This window comes from Gekko japonicus, unplaced genomic scaffold (genome assembly GCF_001447785.1).
Source record: "Gekko japonicus isolate JY-2015 unplaced genomic scaffold, Gekko_japonicus_V1.1 scaffold1365, whole genome shotgun sequence".
Taxonomy (NCBI): Eukaryota; Metazoa; Chordata; class Lepidosauria; order Squamata; family Gekkonidae; genus Gekko; species Gekko japonicus.
Window position 1 is genome coordinate 105,105 of NW_015160253.1, and position 13,624 is coordinate 118,728.

The window sequence follows — 13,624 nt, forward strand, 5'->3', positions numbered from 1 at the left end:
GACAAATCAAATTTCAAAGGACTGAATGCAGCTGACACTCAAGATACCACTTGTAGAGGCATCTCAAGAACAGGCAGAAAGACCTCCACCTGACAGACCATTTTGCATAACAGAAAGATGAACTTAGATTATCTAGGGTGAGATAAAAGGCAGTGGGGAGCATTCATATACCTTTGAAGGAAGAGGCATGTGAGAGAGGAATCTATGTAGACCATTTAGGACCTGATCCAAATGCCAGCAAAGGTAATATACGACTAAATTGACTGAGCTTTGAAGAAACTAACCACTTTGCCATGTCCTCTTTAAAAAAAAAAGGGGTGTTAATTAAGAGACTGAGAGAGGGGAGAGAGAGACACACACACACAGAGGGCGCTTTGTGGGATACAGCAAGAGTCTGGTCTTGCCATTTTCCTCTGACAGCAGAGGGGCCCCTTTACGTCCTTCTCACTGGATGTTTTAGCAACAAAGGCCCCGGTCACACGGGCCAGATAACGTGGGGGGGGGGAGGCGTGGCTCTTTGCCCTGGAGCAAAATAAAGCACGGTAGCCTGATCACATGGTCCCCCGAGTCTCCGTGTACAGGCTGTTAGCTGGTGATCACACGGTGATGCTGCAGTGTGGCGTTTCGCGTTTGTGCACATTCGCAGTTCCACGGAGCAGCACTGCTTTCAGTTTCATGTTTGTGTGCATGCGCTGACAAAAAACATCCGGTTTGCGATGGGACGTGGACGTGCACCGGATGCCACGGGATACTAGCTCTCCCGCGATCAGACGCCCACCTGTGCCGCGCGTTTCCCGGATACTACTGCACTTTCCTTGGTACTTTTTAACTCCGCATCTTCGATGGGACACAGGTTGGCCACGGGTGTGCTACGCTTCCCAGATGTTGTGGTGTGATCGCGCCCCAAAAATCCATCCAACATTCGTGCCTTTCACATGGCAAATTCTCCATGTGATCGGGGCCATAGTAAGGTATCTGGAGGAGGGCAAACCAGTTGTATCCAGTCTTGGTGGTTGAAGAGCAAGACTGCACTCCTTTGCAGAGTTACTACCAGTGCATGAAGTTTGATTTGGCACTCCACCAGATCATCCTTGTTCACATATTTCTTCAAACCTGCTCAAAGACCTCCAAAAGGTTAGTGAAGCACGGGCTCTAGATATTGCTGTGTTTCCCCCTGAGTTGAACTCAAAGAGATGATAGCCATATAAACTAAGCGTGTTATTCTTTTAATCTGTTAAAATCATCTTCATTATTCTGTATGCTAATCTATATATAAAAAGTAGCCCATCTATATATATAAAAGAAAGTCCCCTCACCGTAAAATCAACGCCCAGGCCAAACTCCTGAACTTAGAAACATTAAATTTGGGGAGAGCACTCCTACTATGACGTAGATGCTCACTAAAAGGACTTTTTTTAGAAATTTGACCCCTAAAAGGGTCAAAAGGGGTAAAATGTGCTCCCCCCATTGATTCCTATGTGGCTGACAGGCTGCTGCCTCCTTGCACCCCCCACTCTCTGATTGGTCAGCTGCAGAGCTCAGCATTCTGTTAAAAAAAACAGTTACAGAAGACTGCAGAGAGCTAATGGCAGTTGAGGAAATCAGGAAAGACCAACCACCCGTCAGGTACAGCAATGCTGCTGGCCCAGCCTCCCCATGGCTTCAAACATGCTCCCCCCACCTCCTAATTCTGACAGGTGCAGCAGTGGGTGCAGGGTGCTTAAAGCCATCAGGGAGCCCACCCCAGCAGTAATGCGTTAGTGATCCTGCCAGTCCAGCCTCCACAATGGCTTGCAATACCCCTCTCCCTTCTACACTGGACAGGCAGCTGCCTGTCAGGTGCAGGAGAGGGGGGAGAATGCTTACAGCCATCAGGAAGGCTTGCTCAGCAGGACTGCCTTAGTGCATCTGCTGGCCCAGCCTCACCAATGCCTTTAAACACACACACCCAAAACTAGACATGCGGGTGTCTGTCAGGTGTAGGAGGAGGGCCAGGGTACTTTAATCCATTAGAGAGGCTACCCAAGCAGAAACACCTTAGCAATGCTGCTGCGCCAGCCTCCCCAGTGGCTTTAGATACACCCCCACCCCTCCTACACCTGACTGGCAGTTGTACGGGAGGTTTAAAAAAATCCATACTCCTCTAGGCTTTGTTCTTGCGGTCTGGGGGAGATAGAAAGTACTGAACATGTTCTCCTGCATTGTATATCTTACTGTGATACTCGTACCATATTTCTAGAACCTCTGCTACAAATTTGCGAGGGTCAATCTGATGTTTGCAAAATGGTTTTCCTACTATCTCCCATAACTCTGAGATCACTGATTTGGTGGCTAAATTTCTATGTTGTGCCATTAAGAGGAGAGGAATGTTTCAACTCCAGCAATGAAGGTTGTACTTTTATCTGTTGATGATGTATGTTTTGTTGCGATGCCAATAAAGGTAGCTGATGATTATGCCAGGCAGTTGTCTGTCAGGTGCAGGAGCAGAGCATTGAAAGCCATCAGGGAGGCTGCGCAAGCAGCATCTCCTTAGCAATCTTGCTAGCCCAGCCTCCCCAGTGCCTTCAGACACACTACCCATCCTACACCTGACAGACAACTGCCTGTCAAGGGTTAGAAAGGGCGCGGAGTCCTTAAACCCATCGAGGAGGCTTGCTTAGCAGGATTTCCTTAGTGCTGCTACTGGCCTAGCCTCACCAATGCCTTTAAACACAATCCTCCCACCCCTTACACCAGACAGGTGGGTGTTTGACAGGTGTAGGAACAGGGCCAGGTACTTCAATCCACCAGGGAGGCCACCGCAGCAGGATTACCTTAGCGATGCTGCTGGCCAAGCTTAGCCGCACTCCCACCCACTATGGAAATATAACCCAAATTTGTAGAAAAGTGGCTTCCTGTATTAGGTTATTTGACTTCCCACAATGTGGGTTCTAGAAAATTGGTTCATATGAACTTGCTCAATGTCTCTCCCAGACAGATGAGGCAAAGGTCATCTTTGTGGCATATTTTGTGCATTTTTTAAAGAGAGCCTTGGACACCATTGCAGGACTACAAGTCACAAGGAAGGAAGGCCAAAGGCAGACCAATGAGAGTCTCTTTGAGGGGGAAAATGGAAAAAAGGGGGGAAAGACTTTGGAAAAAAACAAGAGGGAAAACCCCTCGAGTTCTGCAAGAAGGGATTAAAAATTGTCAAAGAAAATGATCAAACTGGGAAGCTCCTATCCACACAGTGGAAAAAAGGAACCGAGAAAAATGGGGTGCCCTGCCTCTGGAGTATGTGACAGTTTAGGTGGGAAAAACTGCTTGTGTCAGTTGGTAAAAAAGCTATCCATGCCTGGCCTGTGCAAGCGCAGTCCAAATGTAGAGCTTCACTGAAGACAGAAGATGAACAGAGTATCTACAGCTTAACTCTATGACAGTGCAAACCAAGGAGAGAGAGCACGGGATGGAAGTTGAAAGGGAGCAAAACAACCGTGATGTATTATGCCAAAAAGTTCTTCTTTTTTTGGGTAAGTTCTTTTCCAATATCCAATTTACTTGGAGCAATTCAAACGCATCAACACCACAACAGACCATGCATATCGCATCTTGTTTCATATACAAACTTTATCAGAGTGGGTAGCACTGAAATTCCTATGTAATTTTAATCCATTTGGCAAACACTATAGTCATTTCTCATAGTAACATTAATCAAATCCACTAATGTAATAGCACATCACGGTTGTTTTGCTCCCTTTCAACTTAACTCTATGGCAGGCCAGCTGACACTGAGCCTCACGGAAGCCCAGGACCTTTCAGAGAGGCAGAAGGAACTCATCCCTTTTTGGTTCTCCAGGCCTGCAGGACCAACACAGCATAATCCTAAACATGCTTATCCCGTTCTGTTCAATGAAACACCACCAACACCAACACCATTATAACAAGGAATGGCGTAGCTAAAATACCAACAAAGCTCAGGCCAAACCAGTCTGTCAAACAGCAGCCAGGGCCTCACCTTCAATGCTTTGGCTAGAGCCCTGTTTACTTCTTCAGATGGACACCACCATTCTGTAACCAATACAACATCTTTAGCAGTAACTTTACAAGCATGTAACTAAGCCCCACAGCCTAGACCTGAGGTACAAGAAGGAAGCCCTCCTGTGAGGACATGATTTAGTAATAATTCATCAAAGATCTCCTACCTTCCCCCCATTTCGAGTTCAAGGGCACACTTCTGTGCAAGCCCCGCAGACCTGAATTGGGCATGGTGGTGAAGAAACAGCATGGTAGTACTGAGCTGTGCCACTAATACAACCACGTCATCAAACCTGTACATTCAGATGCTCAGAAATGCTGTTTAGCAGATACAGTATTAGTGTAAAGTGGATTCAGCACCCATTCAAGTAAGAGAAGTGCAAGAACTGCAACAGCAAAGTTTAATTTTAAATTCAACTACTTTTAAAAATTTGGCCCACTTCCATTGTGGAAGCATATGAAAAATGACAGCCACATAACTTGGGTCAACACTGGAAGTGAACTAGTAGGACCTGGACTGCCACAAAGAAAAGCACAGCAAAGGTGGATAGGTGATGCTGGACCCTGGTGTAGTCTTCTGCGTTTTGCTTTATGGCAGAGATGATAGATTTCCAACCATCAAAGGATGTTGGAAAATATCCCTATAAAATAGAAATGTCACAAAGTAGTATAGGCCAGGGGTTTGGCAGAGGTGATGCATTCATTACTCATGACTAGTGATGTCAAATATCCTGTCCAAACCTCTCCCAGCACTTACAAAGTGCATCTCAAGTGCAGAACTGTATTTCCTCAGCATCAAGATATTGTTTAAATGCTGGAAAAATGAAGCTCAATCCCAACAGAAGGGCTGAAAAAAATGACTGTGTGACTCTGTTGTTGCAGAGGAGCTAACGGCAAATTTAACCAGGGCTATCCTAAGCAGAGGGGGTGCAAACTCTGCCTAGGACTGCACTGTTATTGAACTTAACAAAGACTCTTCTAATGTAAGCTAAGGGTGTCAGGTTCAACAGCAAGTAAATCTCCACACACGTTTCCAGGGAAGCGTTATGCTTTATTAGACTACAGGTCTGTTACCATGTCCACAGGGTTATTGTTAGGAATGACAATAGAGCGGAACCACCCCTTCATATAGCAGGATGAGGCAAATGGCTAAGCAAATGAAATCCGAGTGCGCGGGTGGGAATTCTCCCGGCGGGAGGTTACATAATAAGCGGGAGAGTCTCAGTGCCCCATGAGAGCCGAAATATATATTTTTTAAATAAATGTTTTATTCCCTCTCCTGAAGAGGAGAGATATTTCGCTTAAAATTCAGAAAAATAGGAAGGGTATATAGAGGGATAAAGAAAAGAGTTGAGTGGTGTTAATATATTAGTACATTATTCTTTTAGTATTAAAAGTTAAAAGTCCATAATTTCTTCTGCAGTCAGGCGCTCTTCTTTTCTTCTGGTTCTGTTAAACAAAGCAATTAATATGTTAATAATGTCCTTCTGAGATTAATTTCCCTTTCAAAGCGTAATCCAAAAAAAAGAAAGAGTTTCTAGATTTTGGGGTCTTTTCCTCTTTTTTCTCTCAGGTTATACTTCGAACCAGTCGCTCCTCCAGCTTCCTCGTCCTTCACCTCTCCCTCCGAGCTGCTGTCTTCCACGCTTAATGCCGACATCCACTTGGCCAGTTCTGCCCCTTCTTCTTTGCTGGTGTGCCTTTTCAAAAAGTCTTGAGCCTTGAAGATAGAGTCTATTTTCTCTCTTTTATCTTTGAACTTGAAAACCAGTCCTTCGGGCACCAACCATTTGTAACTCGTTTGATGATTTTGTAAGAACATGGTCCCTTTATATTCCTTTCTTTTCATTCTGATTTCAAATGGAACGTCTTTAACCGAAATATTCTTTAACCGAAATATTCACACCAACGGTGGAACGCAAGCCCTCCCCCCGTCACAAGGTCAGACAGATAACTCAGTCTGGTAGCACTAGTTCTCACGGTTTCCCTATCATTCTTTACGGCAAGCGGGCAGAGCAGCGAGCAAGCTATGAGGCATGCGTCGTAGCGCCAGGGTCAGAGAAGGGAGCAAGCAAAACATGGCAGCTAGCTGACATCCTGCCCCCTCAAAAACACATCAACCACCTCCAGGGACAGCTGGGAGATCTCCCGGTTTCTCCGGGAACCGGTCGTGGAACTTCCGCAGGAGATTAGGGGCCCGCACATTCTTTCCCGTCACCCACTCCCGATGCTGGGGACCCCAATGTACCCATTCTACCAGATAATACAATTGTCCGCATTTCACTTAAGAGTCCAGAATGTCGGATATTTCATAATGTTCCTCACCCTCCACCAGGATAGGAGGGGGCACTGTCGGTTCCGGGCGCCATGGATTAGTTGCTGGACTGGGCTTAAATAAACTGAAATGGAAAATTGGATGGACATTCTTTAAGTTCTTTGGCAAGTCCAATTCTACCGTTACATCATTAATCAACCTTACAACTTGAAACGGGCCAATGTATTTCCACACCAACTTCCGACAAGACTGGGAAAGCCGCAGATTTTTTGTAGACACATATACAGAATCCCCAGGCTGCGGAACCCAACCCTCCACCCTTTTCTTGTCAGCCTGATGCTTGTAGGCGGCTTTGGCCATGTCCAATGTCTCACAGATTTTCAGCCACGCCTTCCTCAACACGGTACTCCATTCAGACGCCTCCCCCCCTGTCCCCAGTGTTGAAGTCAGAAAGGGGATCGGGGGACTGTCATAACCAAGAGCAGCTTTGAACGGTGACATCCCTGTGGATGCGTGATGAGCATTGTTATAACAGAATTCAGCAAGAGTCAGTAAGTCAACCCAATTGTCTTGTTGGTAGTTCGTAAAGCACTGTAAGTATTGTTCAAGGGTTTGATTAACCCATTCCGATTGGCCATCAGTCTCTGGGTGATAAGAACTGCTCAGCCCCCGTTCTATGCCCATAAATTCCATGAGCTCCTCCCAAAACTTTGAGACAAATTGGGGGCCTCTGTCCGTTATTATTATTATTTTTTGATGCTTCTATGTTAGTAAATTAGTTATCTTGAGAAGACTTTCTGAGCATCTTCATTTCTTCAAAGAGCAATTTTCAGAGTCCTTCTGCCCTTACTTTGGCTTTCTGTCTCTAAAGTCATACACAGTTTTCATCGCACCCATAGCTGCTTTAGCTGCAGAGTCCTCGTCTGATCCAGAGGTTACTGAGTCACTTGACTTGGTTTCTTCCTCCTTAGATTCTTCCCCCGTTCCCAGCTGGCATCTCAAAAATTCCTTGGCTTTAAAAATGGAAACAATCTTCTCTCTTTTATCATTGATTTTAAAGATGACCCCCTCGGGTATCCCCCACCTGTACTGAATTCCGTTGATTTGAAGAAAAGAAATTAAATCCTTGTAGGTTTTCCTTTTTTGACGAATTTCAAATGAAATGTCCTTTAAAGTCTTAATAATTTTACTTCCTTGTTTCAGTGGGGTTGCTGAAGTTGCTTTTAATATGGCATCTCTGGTCTGTCTTCTTGCAAATCTTACCACAATCTCTCCAGGCAGGCTATTTTTTTTAATATAATTGGAGTATGCCCTATAGACAGTCTCCATATCTTTTATTATTTCTTCCGCTGATAAACCTGCAACTGGAGCGATAACCTTGGCCAGAGTCTCCTTCAAATCTTTTTCAGTTTCAGGGACCCCCTGGAACCTAAGAATCATGTTAGCCTTTTCCATCTGGAGCTGTAACAAACGATTTTCTTGAAGGTTTTGCCTTCTTTCAACTTCTCCCACTCTTTTCTTCATCTTTTTATTACCGGTGCCCATCTCTACTATTTTTCCTGTTACTTGTTCCACTTTCTTGTCTGTTTCTGCCAACTGACGCTGCTGTAAAGCGAAGTTTTGATTCAACGAGGTCAGCTGCCGGTTAATACCATCGAGTTACTCTACCACCGGTTCCTTCCTCTGGCCTCGGGCTTTGACTCCCCGGTTTCGATTTTAACTTTCCTCGTGTCACCGCCATGTTTCCAATTTGTTATTATTTTGTTAGGCAGTGTGTGGAGCCTGAAAACGTGTTTGAGGAATGCTTTGGCCAATGTCCATGCCGTAGGCACACTTGGGAATGGAATGAAATGAGCTTGTTTGGAGAATAAATCCACAACTACCCAAATAACCATCATGGATTTGCTAGGGGGTAAGTCTGTGATGAAATCCATGGAAATCACCTCCCACGGTCTATTTGGAGTCGGCAATGGTTTCAGTAATCTGGGGGGTTTCCCCTTTCGTGGTTTACACATGATGCAAGTTTGGCAGGAGTGCACATACAGAGATAAATCCTTGCGTATTTGCGGCCACCAGAATTGGCGTTGCAGCAGGTGTAGCAATTTCACAAAACCTGTGTGGCCAGCTGGCTTCGATCCATGCACCAGTCCCATTACCTCCCCCCAAAATAGTTTTGGAACAAAAAGTTTTGTGTCTTTATACCAGCACCCGTTTTCCCCAAACACTAAATCCCCCGCCACCTCCACTTCCTGTTTGTCCAGCTCCGAAAAGGTGGCGGCGAACTTGGCTTCCCACTCACAAAACATGGCAGCTAGCTGACAAGGGAGCTGAGTTTCATACAGATTTATGGATTATCTCTTATGCACCATCACAAATCTTAGGAGAACAAAAGAGGTCTCCATAGGCCATCTTTATAGCAGTAAGCTCAGTTTTGGAAGTAAAAGCATTCAATGCTCCAAAGAGCCAGCATGGCATAGTGGTTAAGAGAGGCAAACTCTGATCTGGAGAGCTGGCTTTGATTGCTCACTCCTCCTCCACCTGAAGCCTGCTGGGCCAGTCCCATTTCTCTCAGGACTCTCTCAGCCCCACCTACCTCACAAGGTGCCTGCTGCAAGGAGAGGAAGGGACGGCGATTGTCAGCCGCTTGAGACTCCTTACGGCAGAGAAAATGGGGTATAAAAGCCTGCTGTTCTTCTTTCTTCTGCTTGAGGTGATTTTTCTGCTTTTAAAGGCCCTTCTGGTAGCAATTTCACGTGGTCAGTAGCTACATTACAAAAGCATCTTATCATTTTCAGAATGTGAATAATGTATGCAAAGCAAACGTTCGTTAAGACAAAAGAATGCAGAAGAAAAAGAGTGACGGATCATCTACTGTAATAATACAGTCTATGGCATCCAACATGATAAGCACAGTACTGGGAAAAACTACCTATCTTGTATTTCAGAGAGCGGCACATTTTGAAATTGGACAAAATCTTTATTTTTGATCAAAAATACTTATAGAAATGCTTGCTCTTGATGAAATTATACATTTTTCTCTTTTTTGTTTTAGCAAAATAAATTAATATACATGTCTTCTGTTTAAACTCTATATAGAATTAAAAAGATTTTACATTTTTGACTGAATTAACGTTGAGTCCAGTTGGGTCTTTAATATGGTCCTGCTTTGCTTGCTTTTCCCCTTGGAACTAAATTGAGATGAAATTGCATGATGACAAAACAGACTGACACACACACCCCCACCCACAGGTGCACATTCAGCAATTTAATTTTTTTCTAGAGATGCCCTTTATTTCTCTTTCCCAGCCGGCTTTTACCTCCACTGACCATGAACTGGCATTTACCTCTGGGAAGGGCAGTGTGATGGGATCCATAAAATATCCAGCAGTTCTATTATTATCATTATAATAATTAAATATAAATATAAAAACAAGCTGTACAATATCCTTTATATTTTTGGCAGTTGAGGAGGGAGAGCTCACCCCTTTCCAAGAAAGCCCTCTGGTGAAAAGGGGACTCTCAGTCATCACTAGCATCGTTATTGCTAATTATCAGGCAACACTGGAACATTTAAATAAAAAACATTTTTTCACCACAGAAACCAACAAATATGGCACTTTTCTTCTTTGGAAGGCCATTTGAATGCTCTGACGTTGCTGTGGCACTTGGCCTCTGGTCCCTCCTTGCTTCCCTTCCCTGGGAAGTGGGGCTCCAACCAAAGAGAAAGGCCCCTTGGGATTTGCACTGCCAGGAGTTGACCAGAAGAGAGAGGCAGGGGTGGAAGGGCTCCTTCCCCTGCCTACTCGGTCTTTCATGCCAGGAGTTTCTGACTTCTCAAGGGACGCAAGACGTCGCCTTTACCCTTTGGGAGTTCCTTCATAATTCCTTGTCACAGTAACAAAACAGCAAAACACCCACATTCCCCACCTGTCTCCAAAAATGCCTTTCCCCCCGTTTGGTTTCATTTTTGGTTTCTTTCTCTACCTTAACAGCGCATGCTGACCCACCACAGTCCGCCTGCAGCAGTGCATGGAGAGGGGCTGCTCTTTAGCACTGGTAGTGAACGTGTTGGTGCTGGTGGACGTTGCCTTCCACATAGGAGTGAGTGTGACTGTGCATGTCCGTGTAGGTCTTTGTGTACATTTTGGAAGCCGTGGCTGAGGCCAGGGCAGGCCCCGGGGACAGCAAGTGCTGCTGCTGCTGCACGAGGTATTCCTCGTAGTGAACGGAGGACATACAGTCTTTGTCTGGGACCTGGGCAATGCAGACCCGTTCCCGGGGGTGCAGCCTGTGGATGGGGGTTGCTGCTGGCGGAGAGCAGGGCTTCTTCTTGGCTTGGCAGAGCCACAGGAGGACGGTTCCCAAGATGAAGACCGCTCCGGCAGGGATCCCAATGATCACGGGCCACGGAAGACTGCCAGCAGAGGAAGGAGCCACAGGTGGACTGGGCGGCTTGGGATCTGGGCCGTCAGAAAGGTAAAGGACAAAGAAAAAGGTTAGCAGGAAACAGGCATAGGAGATTCATACCAGAGGTCAGACAGAACGCTGGAATTTGGCACACGGTTTTCAACAACCCAGCAAGGTGGAGTCTGGGGCAAACTTTGACCAGCACGATTCATAAGCAAACCTTGGCGCCTTTTTTTGTCTTAGAAGCATCCTGAGAGGAGGCAGTGGGGATGCTTCTTTGGCAGGATAAAGGGCTTCCTCGTGGCAGCATTCAGGGATATGGCAACAGCCAGAAAGCAGAAGCAGAGCTGAGGAACCTGCGGGCTAGGCCTTCCTATGCAGAAAACTAAACTTGAGGGACATGCCTTGGTCCGGATGGTTTTGTGCAGTCCAGAAGACTGCAGGCAAGACTGCCCAATATGCTGCTCCCCACAGGAAAACAAGGCAAGCCTGAAGAGGCCTGAAGAGGCCATGGCAGGAGGTGTCTAATGGTGTTCCTTTGCCTTGGTAGTGAGGGGCGCATGGACAACGAGCAGCGAAGGGAGGAGCAGTGCAGTGCCCTCCCATTCCCCCCCTCCCTGCCTGCCCACTCACGTTCCTCTCATCAAAACTTTGCAGGATGAGGAGGGACACTTCTGGTATGGTGCGGTGAACGAACGTCTTTCAGGCTGCTCCTGAAGACGTTCGTCCTTTCTTGGCTCTATTGGAGCCCCTGGGTCCTAGTGACTGCTTTGGGCACCACCCAGACTCCTGGAGGGAGCTTGGGTAGCAAGAGGCTTGCTCGGGCATCCCGAAATCGGCAGGTTGTGGGAGTGGCCTGTGTTGCCCCGATGCAAGATCAAGAAAAGGAGCGGAACATGGTCGACATGTATCCACTACAGCTGCAACCTTCCTTTTAACTTTAGTTTAATAAGATAAGAAGCACATCGAATGAAGATATCAACTCATGTATTATCAAGCGGAAACTGCGTGAATTTGGATTTTATACCCCCAATAAATATTACCAATTATTAAAAAGCAGCTACGAAGAGTGTGGAGAAGAAACTTTGTTGCAAAATGGCAGGTGTAAGGAAAATATTTATCCTGTTTGAACTATCATCGTTGGTTGAGAGGAATAGTTGGAGAGCAGCTGAGATATTATGTTTTTGTGAAACGAATAAACAGGACTGATAGTCTATGTACGTGGAAGCTGTAAAATGGAGTTGGGATTAGGTGATGAAGAGTTAGACCCGGACACAGAAGTCGGTACTCTTACTTTGGAACAGTTTCGGAACATTTTAGTGAGAGAGATTACATAAGATGTAAAGGATGCCTGTAATAATCTGGTGGACAACTATCAAACTGTAAATCAAGAAAAGGAAAAAAATGGAGAGTGAAATCAATTTACCCAGAGATGTATTGAGGATCAGGAGAAGACAAGGGAACAGTCTGAAAATCGGTCAGTATTTAAGGAGGAAGAGATCCAGGAAACGGGCTTTGCTATAAAACAAATGATAGACTCTGTAATAGAAAAAGAAGTAAAAAACTAGCCCCCATTAAATGTGTTAATGAAAAGAAAGAACAAGAGGGGGAGGGAAGTAAAAGAGGAGTTTAGAACTGTATAAAGAAACCCAAAATGAACAAAAGAACGAGGACTGGTATCTTGAAATACGGAAGGAACCTGATGAGTACAAAGATTCAAGGCACCTGAAAGAGATTGAAAGGAAGAGGGATGCTATGGAAAGATGGGGAAGAAGGAAAAGACAAAAACTATGCTTCTTAAATAATGTAACCCTTTTTTTCCTCTTTGGGTATTCATGGCTTTTGGGGAAAAAAGAAAAGAAATGGATTGTGTAGTTATTATGAAGAAAGGATGGGTAATCTGTAACTTGTAACCTAGTAATAAGTTGATACTTTATTTTTATTATTGTGGTTCTGGTTGTTTGGTTTTATAACATCTTATTCTCTCTCTCTCTTTATGATAAGTAGTTGTGGACGCTAAGGAGAGAGAGAATAGGTGTATGTTTCACTTCATATTTTTATTTAGTATTTCCGGTTTGGTGTTGGTGAGGGTGAGATTATAAAGTTAGAAAATTTGGGTAGTCTTTACTTAGATAGTTTTTCAAAAGGGTGTATATTTTTTATTATTTGAGCGTTGGTAAAAGAAAAAAAAAGGAAAATAAAAGGAAAAAAGTGTTATAAAAACAACATAGAAGACAGTTCAAATAGGACTATAAGAAGGATCTAGGTATTATTGTATTTGGAGGATTTAGCTAAAATATAAATATTTTTGCATTTCCCTCAGATCTTAGAATCAACCTTGACTACTAATAGGGAATAAAATATTCCCTCTGGTCTGGCACTTTGGTGAGAATAAGATTTAGGAATAAGATCAAGCCTATCCTGGGAGACGATACCTTTTGAATCCTTTTACTTTTCGTTAACTAGTGTCACAAGAGGAAAAACTTTGCAGTTTGGTAATATATTTGCTATATTGTTACAGAGTGAGCAAGTATACCTTAGTTGTCCTAAAGAGGCTCTCTGTTGAAGTAACAACCGCGAGAAGGCTCAGATACAACATTATACTCTGCGCTTTTGATTCTTAAAAGACGGAACAAACCTTAAAATGCTGTCTAGGAAGTAGTTTAGTAAAGGAATAAGATACAAACTGCCCAAATAAATATGAAGACTTCATTAGCGTGATGATGACCGAGATATGACAATATTTATGTTATATAGAGGTACAACTTGGATCTATTGCAAGCTTTGTTGTCAGAGTAACATGTAAAGTCTTGAAATACGTGATATAGGAATTGATAAGGATAATATGATAGTGATGTGAATGTATATTTAACATATTAATCTATATCCGATTATTGTGATGTGCTTAAATTATAGGAGTCCTTTTGT

At 44.4% G+C, this 13,624-nt stretch overlaps 1 protein-coding gene across 2 annotated transcripts in view; it reads right to left on the bottom strand.

Moving 5' to 3' along the window:
- Positions 1–9,302: 9,302 nt before the first annotated feature.
- FGFRL1 (fibroblast growth factor receptor-like 1) overlaps positions 9,303–13,624 on the bottom strand; it is a 315,064-nt gene continuing 310,742 nt past the window's right edge. For both annotated transcript variants that reach the window (XM_015414342.1, XM_015414335.1), the window contains one exon: positions 9,303–10,749. In XM_015414342.1, the coding sequence (XP_015269828.1) occupies positions 10,337–10,749 (413 nt within the window). In that variant the 3' untranslated portion in view covers positions 9,303–10,336. The remainder of the gene's footprint in view (positions 10,750–13,624) is intronic.